The following is a 12,275-nucleotide window of genomic DNA, read 5'->3' as shown; positions in this document are numbered from 1 at the left end:
CTTGCACGAGATAATTATAGAAAAAAAGACACCATATTTTCCTTATCTTCTACTAATTTCGGCTGGTATAGCATAAAACTATTCGTTTAGTTTTTTTTTTTTGAAAGAGAAATTTCATTAATTGAAGGCCAAACGGCATCTACAATAGGTATTAAAGTAAAACAAGATACAATTAAACAAGACTAAATCAAATTCGTCTTCGAAGAAACTACAATGAACCAGATCGAACAATACAGCACTGCCCTCTTGTATTTGCTGAATCAAGCAGCTATTGATGAGGAAGTCTATCATTCTGATATAGTTTGGGAAGAACATTCTTGATTGAATCAGGTTGACCGCATCTGAGATTCCAATACCTTCATGTTGAGTCTCGAACTTCAACGAATGAGAATAATTTCTCATACATAAAAACAAAAGATCCATACTCACAACTCCCATAGGGGAGAAGGAGATTTCCAAAACAGAAACTAAAAACCCCATAACAGGGTTTGAGAAAATCTCATAAAGAGATACTAATTTATTGAACAAAACAAGAAAATAAATTAAAAACTGGAAATAAAAGGGGAAAAGGGGCTTACCATGGATGAAAACATCCATGGCAGCCCCTAATTGATGAAGAAAGGGTAGAAGAGGCTAGGGTTTGAGAGAGAGAAAAAGAGAGAGAGAACTATTCGTTTAGTTGAAGTTGGTAAGTATAACTTTTTATGAATTTTGTATTGTTCATGAAATTTTATTTTCTAGAACGTACATTTTTTTTTGTTTGGTTGAACAAAGAAATATTATTTTTCATGAAAATTTCCACTTACCTAAACATAAATTATTTCCTTTATTTTATAGAAAATAAAACTTTGTACTTCCTATATTTTTAACAACCAAACAATAACACATATATTTACTTTTTAAGAATTCTAATTTTCCGTGCATTTGAACGTTAATCAAACAAGCTCTAAAAAAATCATTTCTTCTAGCTAGAGTAGTATTTTATTTTTGTCCTTGATATGAGCATTCCAAAAGTCAGTCTGCTTATATAGTTATATGAAGTATTACACTTTTCTCTCACACTTTAAAGCTTCAACCAAAATCATATTCAGATTCAGATTCAGATTCAACTATTAAGTAAAGTTCCTCAATTAAGTGGAATTATATTCCTTTTTTCTTCTTTTTTAGAGAGAGAAGGTGGAAATATATCAAGCAAGAACAAACACTTCATTAATCATTTCCATGGAAAATTTGGAGTCCAGGTACTATTTTTCTCTCTCTTACACACCCAAACACTGCTCTACTACTTTCTGCTCAAACTTCTAATTTTAGTTAAATTTATACTGGGAAATTAAGTTCTTGCATGTTGGTCTTTTAGTATGTTTGTCTGCAAGTAATTGGAGAAATTTGGGTTGAATATCACAAATTAATGCGTTTTTCTAATTTTAGTCCCTAAGCTTAAAATTCGATATGGTTTCGTTTTTTTTCTTCTTCTTAATGAATATGCTTTTATTCGAATATTTCCTCTGTTGAGCCAAAAAATAATCCAATGAGTTCATGAAGTATATTTTCAGAATTTCTATATTTAGAATATACTCTATCCGTCCACAAAACGATTACTCATTTCTAATCTTGGCTCTATTTAGAAGTAAATAGAATTTTTTACATTCTTTACAATATATAGGAAAAAAAACAGATGTGGGGTCTTGTTTGATTCATAACGAATATATTATATATATTTTTTAAACTTTTGCTAACATGTAATTAAAGATATTAATAATGTAAACATGCATTGGCAAACGTGAACGAGAGAAATGGGAAATCCTTTGGGGTAGAGGTGATCATGGGTCGGGCTAGGTTCGGGCCAAGCCGTGCAAAAAGAAATTGGCCATTTGTCGGGCCAGGCTGGGCTAAAATTTTGTGCCCAAAGCCCACTGTTTCGGGCCGGCCAAAAGTCATTTTTGGCTTGCCCAAAGCCCGACCCTAAGCAAAAAAAAATCGGGCGGGCCAAAAAATTCTACCCAAAACCCTCCGAAAAATCGGACCGGGCTGAGTTGATCAGCTATGGGGTAAGGAGGGGGAGTAGTAGATAAGTTGATTATGTTAATGTGATATTGTTATATCGAGGTTATCTAGCACGGAAACGAGGAAACTCGTGTCCTAACCGCCATTTTCGGGTTCTATTAGCATGGAAACAACCTAGTTTTGGAAACGAGAACATTTTGGAAATGTGAAAATCTAGTACTTCTTCCTCTATTTCTTTTTAAATGCAACAAATGGGTATTTTTTTGAGATATAAAATATTTCTTTGTTGCATTTAAAAAGAAACGAAGGAAGTATTTGATTAGCATATATGAATGGGGTGCTGAAATTTGCTGACCTGGCACATTAGAACTTGTATTGCTCTTTGTGCTGAATGAATTAGTGTTAATATACATTATCTTCGATTGAGGATTGTAATTGTTGACTAAACTTTACTGCCTAACTTGAAGATTTGTTTAAGTTGGGTCCAAATTGACTACCTTATTTGTCTCATGAGAACCAAAGTAGTGGTATTTCACATCCCACATAGCTGAATCAAATTTTGAACTTTAAAGGTTTTTAGAACTTTGTCATATGAACATTATTACTTATTAACAGTTTGATGCATTTTGTGCAGATGTTCCGATCAATGAACTCTTATTTCGCTATCATTATGATTTATGAATTACTCCCTTTGTCCAAATTTAGTTGTCACATTTCTTGTTAAAAATACAGAAATAACATGACCATTCAGAATTCTAATACAATGTGACTGCTAATGGAAGATTATTACTTATAACTTTGTCCATATATGGAATCAGGTATTTGGGTCATTGCAAGCGGCATAAGGTGTTGCCTAATCCTACAATTTTGAGTTCTCTTTCCAAGGTATGTTTTGAGCTATAATCAATATTCTATATCCAACGAAGTTGATCTTTGGTGTAGATAAATTGTCTTGTGATGATTTACAAACGCAGGACTTCAACTTTTTCAATATGATAGAATCAAGGGGTTCGCCTTCATTTTGATCCGTTGGTGTAGATAACCGAAATGATTCTAGCCAACCAAACATGGCCTTAGTAACTGAAATTTAGTTGTGGTCAAAGTTTGTTATTAACGCATACATGTGATCTTACTCCAAGGAAGTTTCTGGGAAGCTGCATTCAGTTGCTTCTTTATAAAGGATAAAACAACGCAGTACATTCTTAAAATAATTTGCCATGCACTTCACCTGATCTTTTACCAGAAAACTGACTCTTACTTGAAAGCGACTTCTGTCTCTTGTGTTTTTCCGTTATGCAGTATGCTGATTTTTGTTGATTATTACTGATAGAATATAGAAAATGAGTTTTACTGAATATTATTCTGGCAAGTCAAAATGACTAGGGCCTCACCAGAAGAACTATGCATAGTTCTTCACTGATTCGTTATAGTGTACATTGTATATGGGTAACTTTCAACAGTTAAAAGATGGAATCCTTTCAGATTCAGGTAGCTTTCAGGTTGTCCGAGTAATGGTGCAAAATGGTTGTAACAATGTAACAGATACACACATAGATTTATAGAAGTAGTGAAGAGATGGCTAATTCAAAAATACATTTATAGATAGGCTGTATTTGGCTCAAAGGAAAACATTTTGGACTGTAAATTATGTTCAATGGAAATTCTCTTTCAAACTTCGTTATCCTTTGCTTGGTTCCTTGATAAAATATAAGTAATTGAGAATTGAAAAAAGGGAAATGGAGGGGAGGTGATGGAATGAAGTGAGGGATATGAAGAATAAAGTGTGGCATTCCAGAACTTTTGTTCAATAGTCTTGTTACTCCGATTATGTTGTAGAACATTAGATAGAGCTACAGTTTCTTTGTTAGGAATACAGGGGATCTTACTCTGAGAGTTTCAGAAGCTACATTCAGTTGCTTCTTCATAGAGAAAGCAGTTCCTTTTATAATTGAACATGGTATTATAGTATAGTACTAGTGTTAACTGTTAAGGTCTCATACTAATAGATTGTGTGGCTAACAATTTGTTTATACATGCATATTACATGCTAACTCTATAGAAGCAAATCTGGGTATCCCATATGTGCAGGCTGAGTGTCAGAAGCCATTTCAAAGGCGCAGTACCCTTGTGATTGTACTAGACAACGTGAAGGATGCTGACTTCTCTCCTCTTATTGATATGATCAATGCAATGTCCTCATGCGATGTGGATGCTGTTGATATACTCAATCAATCACCTTGCATTCTTAATGAAGATCAGGTTCTTTCACTGATGTGCGCAGCCAACCAGAATCTCCGTACAGTTAGTCTTCAAGATTTGCCATTTACTAAGCGCTTCTTGAGGTTTGTTGTGCTGGCTCTAAGAATTATGTATTCATTTGTGTTTATGGTGGCACTCCAACTATAGTCTCGTGTACTATATGGTGGCCCTCAGAATTTATCTTTACTAACCAAACTGATTTCTACTGATTGAAAACTTTTTTAGGTGATAATTGTGTGTTTTTCTAATATAGATTGATGAAAACTGATACTTTTTGAATAAAAGTATAAAATTGATGTTTAGTACTTGCTGTTAGGTATCTATTTCGAAGCGGTTTGTGCTGTCAAGTTTTGAAGTTGAGCTCATCTAGTCTTCAGAAGCTTGACATGGTTGGAAGCTTTATGCAATTAAGAAAACTCAATTTGGACTTCTGCACCTCACTGACTACCCTACACAAGGATTGCTTCTCTCACATGCCCAACTTAATGCATCTCTCTATGTGCGAGACAAGAATCGCTAATCTTTGGACAACTAGCGTTGCAGTGTCTAAGCTTCCTTCACTCGTAGAACTTCGCTTTCAGAACTGTCTGTGCTGCCAAGATACTGGCCCATGCACTGGATATTCTAGCGATAAATTCGGTTTACAGGTCAGTAACACTAGTTATTCTGCTGGACAGACTATTACATGTTCAGATCATCTGCAAACTTTAAGTTTATTGGATCTGACGTATGGTCATTTTATGCTTATCTAATTTAGTTGAAATGTTATGTCCCATCGGTGTCCCATCTTGTGTCCCATCTCCCTCTCCTTTCGATGCATTACCAAAAATGAAAAAAAACTAAGTTTGGAGTGTCTTCCCATATTGATTTTATGTTTGATATATATATGTATAATCCAAGTTTGGGATTACCTTTCCCATATTGGTTCCAATAGATGTTGGCCAATTCAGCAGCTTAAAAGAAAAGACATTTGTCATCCTCTAATTGGTCATGGTAGCCTATTGGGTGGGAAGGGAAGAGAAGAGAGGAGAGAGAAGAATGAGAATGTGGACCAAAAAAAAAGGTCAAACAAAGTAGGTTACCTGGAACAATATGGAAAGATAAGGGTACCTAAAATATTGAGAGTATTAAAATAATTACACTGTAGATTAATATGGGAATTTAGACCTATGATGTCAATTTTTTCTATTTTGAACTATCAATACATTCATTTTCGTGTCTTCACTAATGTGTATACATATTATACAGAGTTTTCGTGATGAGTCCGATGTACAAGATGAGTATGACGATGGCCTCAACGAAGGCCTAAATGTCTTACCTGCAAGAAAGAAGTATATATCACACCATCCTTCACCTATATGCTTTGAGAGACATTACAGGGACTTCCTGATTGCTTCCTTGCCGCGATTAGAGGTCTTAGACAATTTACCCATCAGAAGAAAGGACAAAAAGTTAGCTCAAGTAGTATATTCAACATATTTTGAGTACTTGCCGTATAAGAGACACACTGAAAAGAGTATTTCCTGCATCCTTCATAATCGTGAAATAGCATCTCGTGGAACTCCTTTCCAGGCGCCTTTCAAGTCGAAACAATCGTTTCCTCATAGGAATAATCAACATAGTTTCTCGAGGTCTCTTTGTGCAGCTAAGCTAGGTGCTTCACCATGGCCACTTTTACATTCTCTCTCTAATATTAGTTGCATTCCAAATGAAGAGAGCAGGAGGTTCCGTCCGAGGCAATTCGAGTATCATCCTTCTGACTCTAGCCTTATGGCTTTTGGAACTTTGGATGGAGAAGTGGTAGTGATCAACCATGAGAATGGGAAGAATCTTGCTTACATGCCACCCTTGCAAGCAAGGAATAGCATTTTGGGACTCTGCTGGCTTAAGAAGTACCCCTCCAAGGTATGCTACTAGTTCGGATTTGAAGCTCATTTTGGATACCCCCTCTGTCCCCTACCTACTTTTTGCATAATTATATGGTCTTTGAGGCATAAGTTGTCCATGTTTTTTTTGGCTAATTCTCGTATGAGATGGTCTCATGACATGAGATGGAAAACACCATCTTATTTCTCAATAAAAGTCGGTCCATGATTCACAGGTTAATCATCTATATATACATTACATAAGAAATGCTCTTACTTTTGTATATATTTTTTTGTTTCTTAATTTCTTAAACAATATAAAATAAAAGGGGTGTAATTTCATTTATTAGACTATATTTCATAGTTTCAGCATGGCATTCTTGCATATAATATGATGCTGAGCTATTTTCATATTTGTGATCAGGTACTCGCTGGTTCTGACAATGGTATGTTGAGATTGTATGACATCAGTAACAATTCACCTAAGAGTGCAGATTCCTGTTATGATGGTGATTTTACCACCTCTGATAAGTTTGAGCAGTTAACTTCAGTTCATATCAACTCAACAGATGAACTGCTTCTTGTGAGTGGTTACACAAGAAACATAGCCATGTATGATATGGTTGCAGGAAAGCGCTTACAGTTGTTCAGTAATCTGCATGAAGAGCCCATTAATGTTGCCAAGTTTTCAAACCTCTCTCCATATATGTTTGCTACTTCATCATTTGATCATGATGTGAAAATGTGGGATATCAGACAAAGGATGGACCGACCTTGTTATACAGCTACTAGCTCAAGAGGCAATGTGATGGTCTGCTTCTCCCCTGATGACCACTATCTGCTCGTGTCAGCTGTTGATAATGAGGTAGCTTCTTATGTATCCTTTCAGTTGTAATTACCGTGTTAGGCTTTGTGATTTTGGCCTTGAAATGAAAACACCTCAGCGCTTATCTTAACTTATTGACCCTTCTCTGATTTTATCAGAACTTAACTGAATTTGTTGTGAGTTGGTTTTGTCCCACATAAAAAAGAAGAGATCACAGAATGACTAACATAAAAGTTAAGTGGGTTATTCCACGCATTACCAATTGATTTTAGAATAGAACCCTTTGGGGCTTATATGTGGTCAAGCTTTCGTCCGACGTAGGCCCCTGTATAGGCCCATTGAAGATTAAATTCTTATTTCTTGGAATTTATTACCAGGTTAAACAACTTTTATCTGTGGATGGGAGACTGCACACAGATTTTGGAATAGCTTCAAGTGGAAGTGCACATAACTATACTCGTTCATATTATATGAACGGGAGGGACTATATTATCTCGGGCAGTTCTGACGAGCATGTTGTCCGCATTTGCTGTGCTCAGACAGGAAGGCGACTGAGAGATGTTTATTTTGAGGTAATTCTTGAACATACTTTTGACCAGGCAAATATTTTAGAACGGGGGATTAGTAAGTAGTAATAACTTGTTTACCCCTTTTCTTAATTTTCCTTTGTGGCTTATTTGCAGGGAAGAGGCTCTGATAAAGCAATGTTTGTGCAGTCCTTGAGAAGCGATCCTTTCAGGGTAGCCCTTCTGTTTTTTTCTTGTCACTCTTTTTTTTCTTAATAAGCTAATATAAAAAGGATATTATTGGGAGTAATGGTGATTATGGACTGACATAGTTCTTTAATCTTGTTAATGGCAGCCGTTTAACATGAGTATCTTAGCATCTTATGCACAATCAAACTCCAAGTGTGAAATAATCAAGGTAAATTTGCTATCGTCGAGCGAGGATAGTGAAGAAGATCCTTATGTACAGCAGTCTTGCCCATCCTTCAGTCTCGGCGGTTGATCCAAGTGAACCATATGTGTATAATGTACACAAGTACATTCATGTATTATGGTAAGATATAGTATCTATCGTGCATCTTCATATTTTAGTTAGTAAATTAAATTAGATTGCACTCTATTCTCAAAAACGACTGCTTTGTATCTTAGACTGTCCAAAGGTTTAAAAGATCAAAACTAAATTGGTATAGCGGAGATGAAAAAAAATATCAAAAGGCGAAGAATAGTTACAGTGTTTTACTTAAATTCTTGAAAAATGTCCAAACAGTTCTGTCTAGCCGATTATTTAGGAATGCAGGGAATATAATTTACGTCTATCCTATACGAAACTATATTTCTATTTACCATGGTATTCCTTTTTAATGTATACGTTTCCTCTTATAAGTTTTCTCTCTTCACTTTGCTGCAGTTGTACTTGTTGCGTCGTTGATGATGTCCACACTTTAAAATGCTCAATGTTCGTATGGTAGGCAATACAAATTGCAAATCGCACATTCAACATCTACATGAGCAGCACTTGAGTAGTTGAGTTGAACTAATTACCATCAGTGAACACCATTCACCATTTACTGTTGCAGATATAGCTAGCAAAGCTTTTTGCAGGTGCATCTATATATGGAAATTCATATTCTATACAAGTTGGTGCAACTAGACAGAGTTTACTTGTAAATTAAAGTTGTGTAAGCTCTATATATGTGTAGTATTGTGTATATAACTCTATATATGTGTAGTATTGTGTATATAGCTCTATATATGTGTAGGTACAAAAATAAGGTCAATAAGCAAGTCCAGTATTCAAGTTGGTAACAATCAAAGGAAAATCATTTTTCTCCATTCTCTCATTTCCAACATCTCCATTTTGTTTTGTTTTTGACGCTCATTTAATTCTTTCGTAGCTCAATAGTTTCCATCATACTAAACAAATAACGGAATCTTTTTTCATATAAAACTATTTTCCATTGAAAATGTTCTCCATCAAACCAAATAGATTCGTAATGTTTAATACAAAATCAAAGTGCTTAAATTTTACTTCTTTCGTTCTATAATATAATTATAAAGTCTTGACTTTCACATTTGCTAAAATACATCTTTGATCATTAATATCTCTAATTATCTACTTGTGAAAATTATAAAAAGTTGAAATCTTATAAACATATATATCCTCCGTGTTGAGAGCTACACAACATAAGATAAATATTATCAACATCCAAGCATCTAAAAATGTCAAATGGCTTGGTCAAATTAGTTTTAAATCATGTAATTTAAGCTAAGGTTTAAGTCTCTCAGTGTAATTCCCGTATTTTATTAATTTTATAAATATATTTTATTATATATTTATATATATTTCAGTATACTTTAATATTTATATAATTTATTTCTTGAAATGTTGACTATTTGAAAGTCAAAGGAATCATTTAATGATTTGCAGAAGTCAAACATTTTATATAGTCATACTTTAGAATATATTTAAATAGCTTAAAACACATTTTGGTTTAGCAAAAAAAATTTTAAATTAGAGGAACCCAACTACTCTAATCACCTGTCAAAAAAAGAAGTTGTTAATCACATTATCCAATCCTAAGATAAAAATGGAAGTTTATGATTCTTTGATGATTATAACAAGTGAATAAATTATTAATCATGTAAAGCGAAACGTGAATAACAATCACTTTAGACTTGTGTACATCTGAAGTGTTGGACAAGTATGAGTTGGAGTACATGGTGGTAGTCTATGACTTTTCTTGAGACCGGATTGATCACCGTGTCCTATTTCTAATTTAGAGGTTCCTCGATATCGCTAGTGTCAGGGGAGTACGGAGTCGCGCCCGTACTTCGTCTTCTAGATTGAAGACTGGTTTTGGTTTAGAAAACTCGTTCCATTGACTATTCCATCTAAATTAATTAACTTATTAGTTGTGGAGTTTAGTTCAGTAAAAGTAATCTGTGATAATTTTATATTATTATTTATCCCTACCTAATATTTATTAGTATCACGTCAGGTTTTATTTATTTATTTATTTATTTACCATGGAGTATATATTTAGCTTTGCTGATTACGTGCTTTATGTATGTGTTGATCATGGCTATGCCTTATTGATCCTGTGATGACCCAATTGGTGAGCAGTCGCTCGGGATCAATAAAGCATCGTCGTTTACAGGTTTAAAGATGGTGTATGATGGGTTCGAGAATTTGGAAAGCTTGTGTTGAGTTTACATTTCATATTGACTTTGTACTTTTCATGTTAACCTTGACTATGATGGTTGACTTTTGGAGTTAACTTTTTGGTTGACTATGTTTTATTTTCAAAGTTTATTTATTATTATTTCCGTTGTAAAATTTCGAATAAGCCGATATGTTATCACACAGGTGATAATGCTTTGATAATTCTCCGAGTTTTATTTTGAAAAGGTATTTTGAGAAATTGAGAATTATCGGAGTGGTACACTCGGGTTATGATGAGTAAGATAAATTACCAAGATCCTAGCACCTAAAATTACATGCATCAATATACTCTGTTGGAGTTAAGGCTTGGAAAAGCCTTGGCTCATTTTCTTGTTTGTCCCACATTGCTTGTGGGAGGGAATTTCTTCATGTTTATATATTTCCTCCCTCCTTTCATCTATTGAGTTGGTTCTAGAGATGCTTTTGTGGTTGGATGATATGTTTGGTTTGGGCTTGCTATCACACGCGCGCCGCTCGGACCGGGCCAGGGCCATGGGCTTTGGGGAATAAACTTAACTTAACTAAAGTTTTGGACCCGGGAGCTATGCGTGTGTGGCTGTTGGAATTCTGTAACGTTTTGACCGTTACATTATTCATGACAATTCCTAATTATCCGCCCAATTAATTCTGTCTTGATTGTTGCCCGTTTTTGGCCTGATTTTTCCCTATAAAATCAGTGCCTTCTGTTCAGTCAAGAATACACAAAAACAAACACTCTTCTCTTCTCTCTTCCTGGGTTTTCGTGCTATTCTCTAAAGCTCAGTTTGCTAGTGGTGGCATTTTTAGATGCTGTGTAAACCTTGGGGTGCATTCCGGCCAAGATTGATAACCACCATTGTCGGGTCGTAATTGCTTTCAAGTCAGTGATCTCCTATCACGGCACAGCCTTGAAAGTTATCTATTTCTACCTTTGCGAATCTTTTATTCCAACATACTCGAGTCTCTATATGTGATGCATGGCCTTCTTTTTGACAAAGGCTATTTGCCTTGGAGAACAACTTGGTGGAGAACAAGAACTACACAGTCATTATATCCTTTACTCATTTAACCATGTAATATCTATTAAGTATTAACAGACAAGCCAACTTTTTTTTTTTTTTTGGGTTCAAAGTAAAAATACATAGTCCATTGATATATCTAATTTCATGCTCTCTAAATAGCCTAATTCGTACCTTTTTTGTTTTCTTTCATTTTCATAATTATCCTACTACGAGGACACTTCAACTTCTGTGCAAGGAACTCGATCTACCCTCATTTCTAGACACACCCACATTCCACCTTAAGTGCATTATTAATTTATTACTCCCTCCGTCCCATAATATAGTGCTTCATTTTCATTTTGGGTGTCCCAAAATATAGTGCTTGGTTCTATATTTAATTCCATAATTTTTTGTGATTTGCCTAGAAAAATCGTGTCATCATTATTTATTTGCTTCTTGAAATTAGCTTTTTGCTTTGTTCATTCAACCCAAGGGTTGCATTTAATGCTCTTTCACCAATTATTCTTCATTCTCTTCCTAAGATCACCTTTTTCCACACAATATTTATTTTAATAATAAAAAGTTTTTACTTTCCTCTTAGATTCTATTTACCTTAATTCCCGTGAAAAAATGGAATCAAGCACTATATTATGGGACGGAGGGAGTACTAGCATTTCTGTAGCTAGTATTTAGTAACCACCAAAATGTTGACGTACCACTGCCAATGTTTTGGCATGCACGAGTGAAAGAGAAAATCGGTCATTCACCGAACAAGAGAAAAAATACAAAATCCTGTATGACAAGTTGACAACAACAGAGGACCACATTTCTCAATTATCTGTACCTTTGTGTTGTCATGTACACATGTGATTCTGTCGTTAAAGCTTACGACCATTGCATCTACACTTTAAATGAGAAATTAAATGAGGCTCCACATAAATTTCAATGTCAATTCAGATGCCCAACAATGTAAGAAATTACAATCTTAAAAATATCTCCAATAGATACTTTTTCTTCTTAGTTAGGCCTTTGCAACTACTCCCTCCGTTCCATAATATAGTGCTTGCATTCTCTTTGGATGTTGTGCCTATTTCTTTTTTATCAATTTGTTTA

The 12,275-nt window shown here is 34.7% G+C and overlaps 1 protein-coding gene across 1 annotated transcript; it reads left to right on the top strand.

Moving 5' to 3' along the window:
* The first annotated feature begins 1,009 nt into the window (after positions 1-1,009).
* On the top strand, positions 1,010-8,792 carry LOC104894906 (hypothetical protein). The gene is made up of 10 exons (XM_019250037.3): positions 1,010-1,241; positions 2,823-2,889; positions 4,093-4,346; positions 4,580-4,910; positions 5,512-6,168; positions 6,553-6,993; positions 7,332-7,526; positions 7,638-7,694; positions 7,816-8,013; positions 8,368-8,792. The coding sequence occupies exons 1-9, from the start codon at positions 1,222-1,224 to the stop codon at positions 7,960-7,962; spliced, it is 2,169 nt and encodes a 722-aa protein (XP_019105582.1). The 5' UTR covers positions 1,010-1,221; the 3' UTR covers positions 7,963-8,013; positions 8,368-8,792.
* Positions 8,793-12,275: the final 3,483 nt, after the last annotated feature.

Source organism: Beta vulgaris, chromosome 6 (assembly GCF_026745355.1).
Source record: "Beta vulgaris subsp. vulgaris cultivar EL10 chromosome 6, EL10.2, whole genome shotgun sequence".
Taxonomy (NCBI): Eukaryota; Viridiplantae; Streptophyta; class Magnoliopsida; order Caryophyllales; family Amaranthaceae; genus Beta; species Beta vulgaris.
Note: the sequence above shows the minus strand (reverse complement) of the source record. Positions and strands in the feature narration are given on the sequence as shown.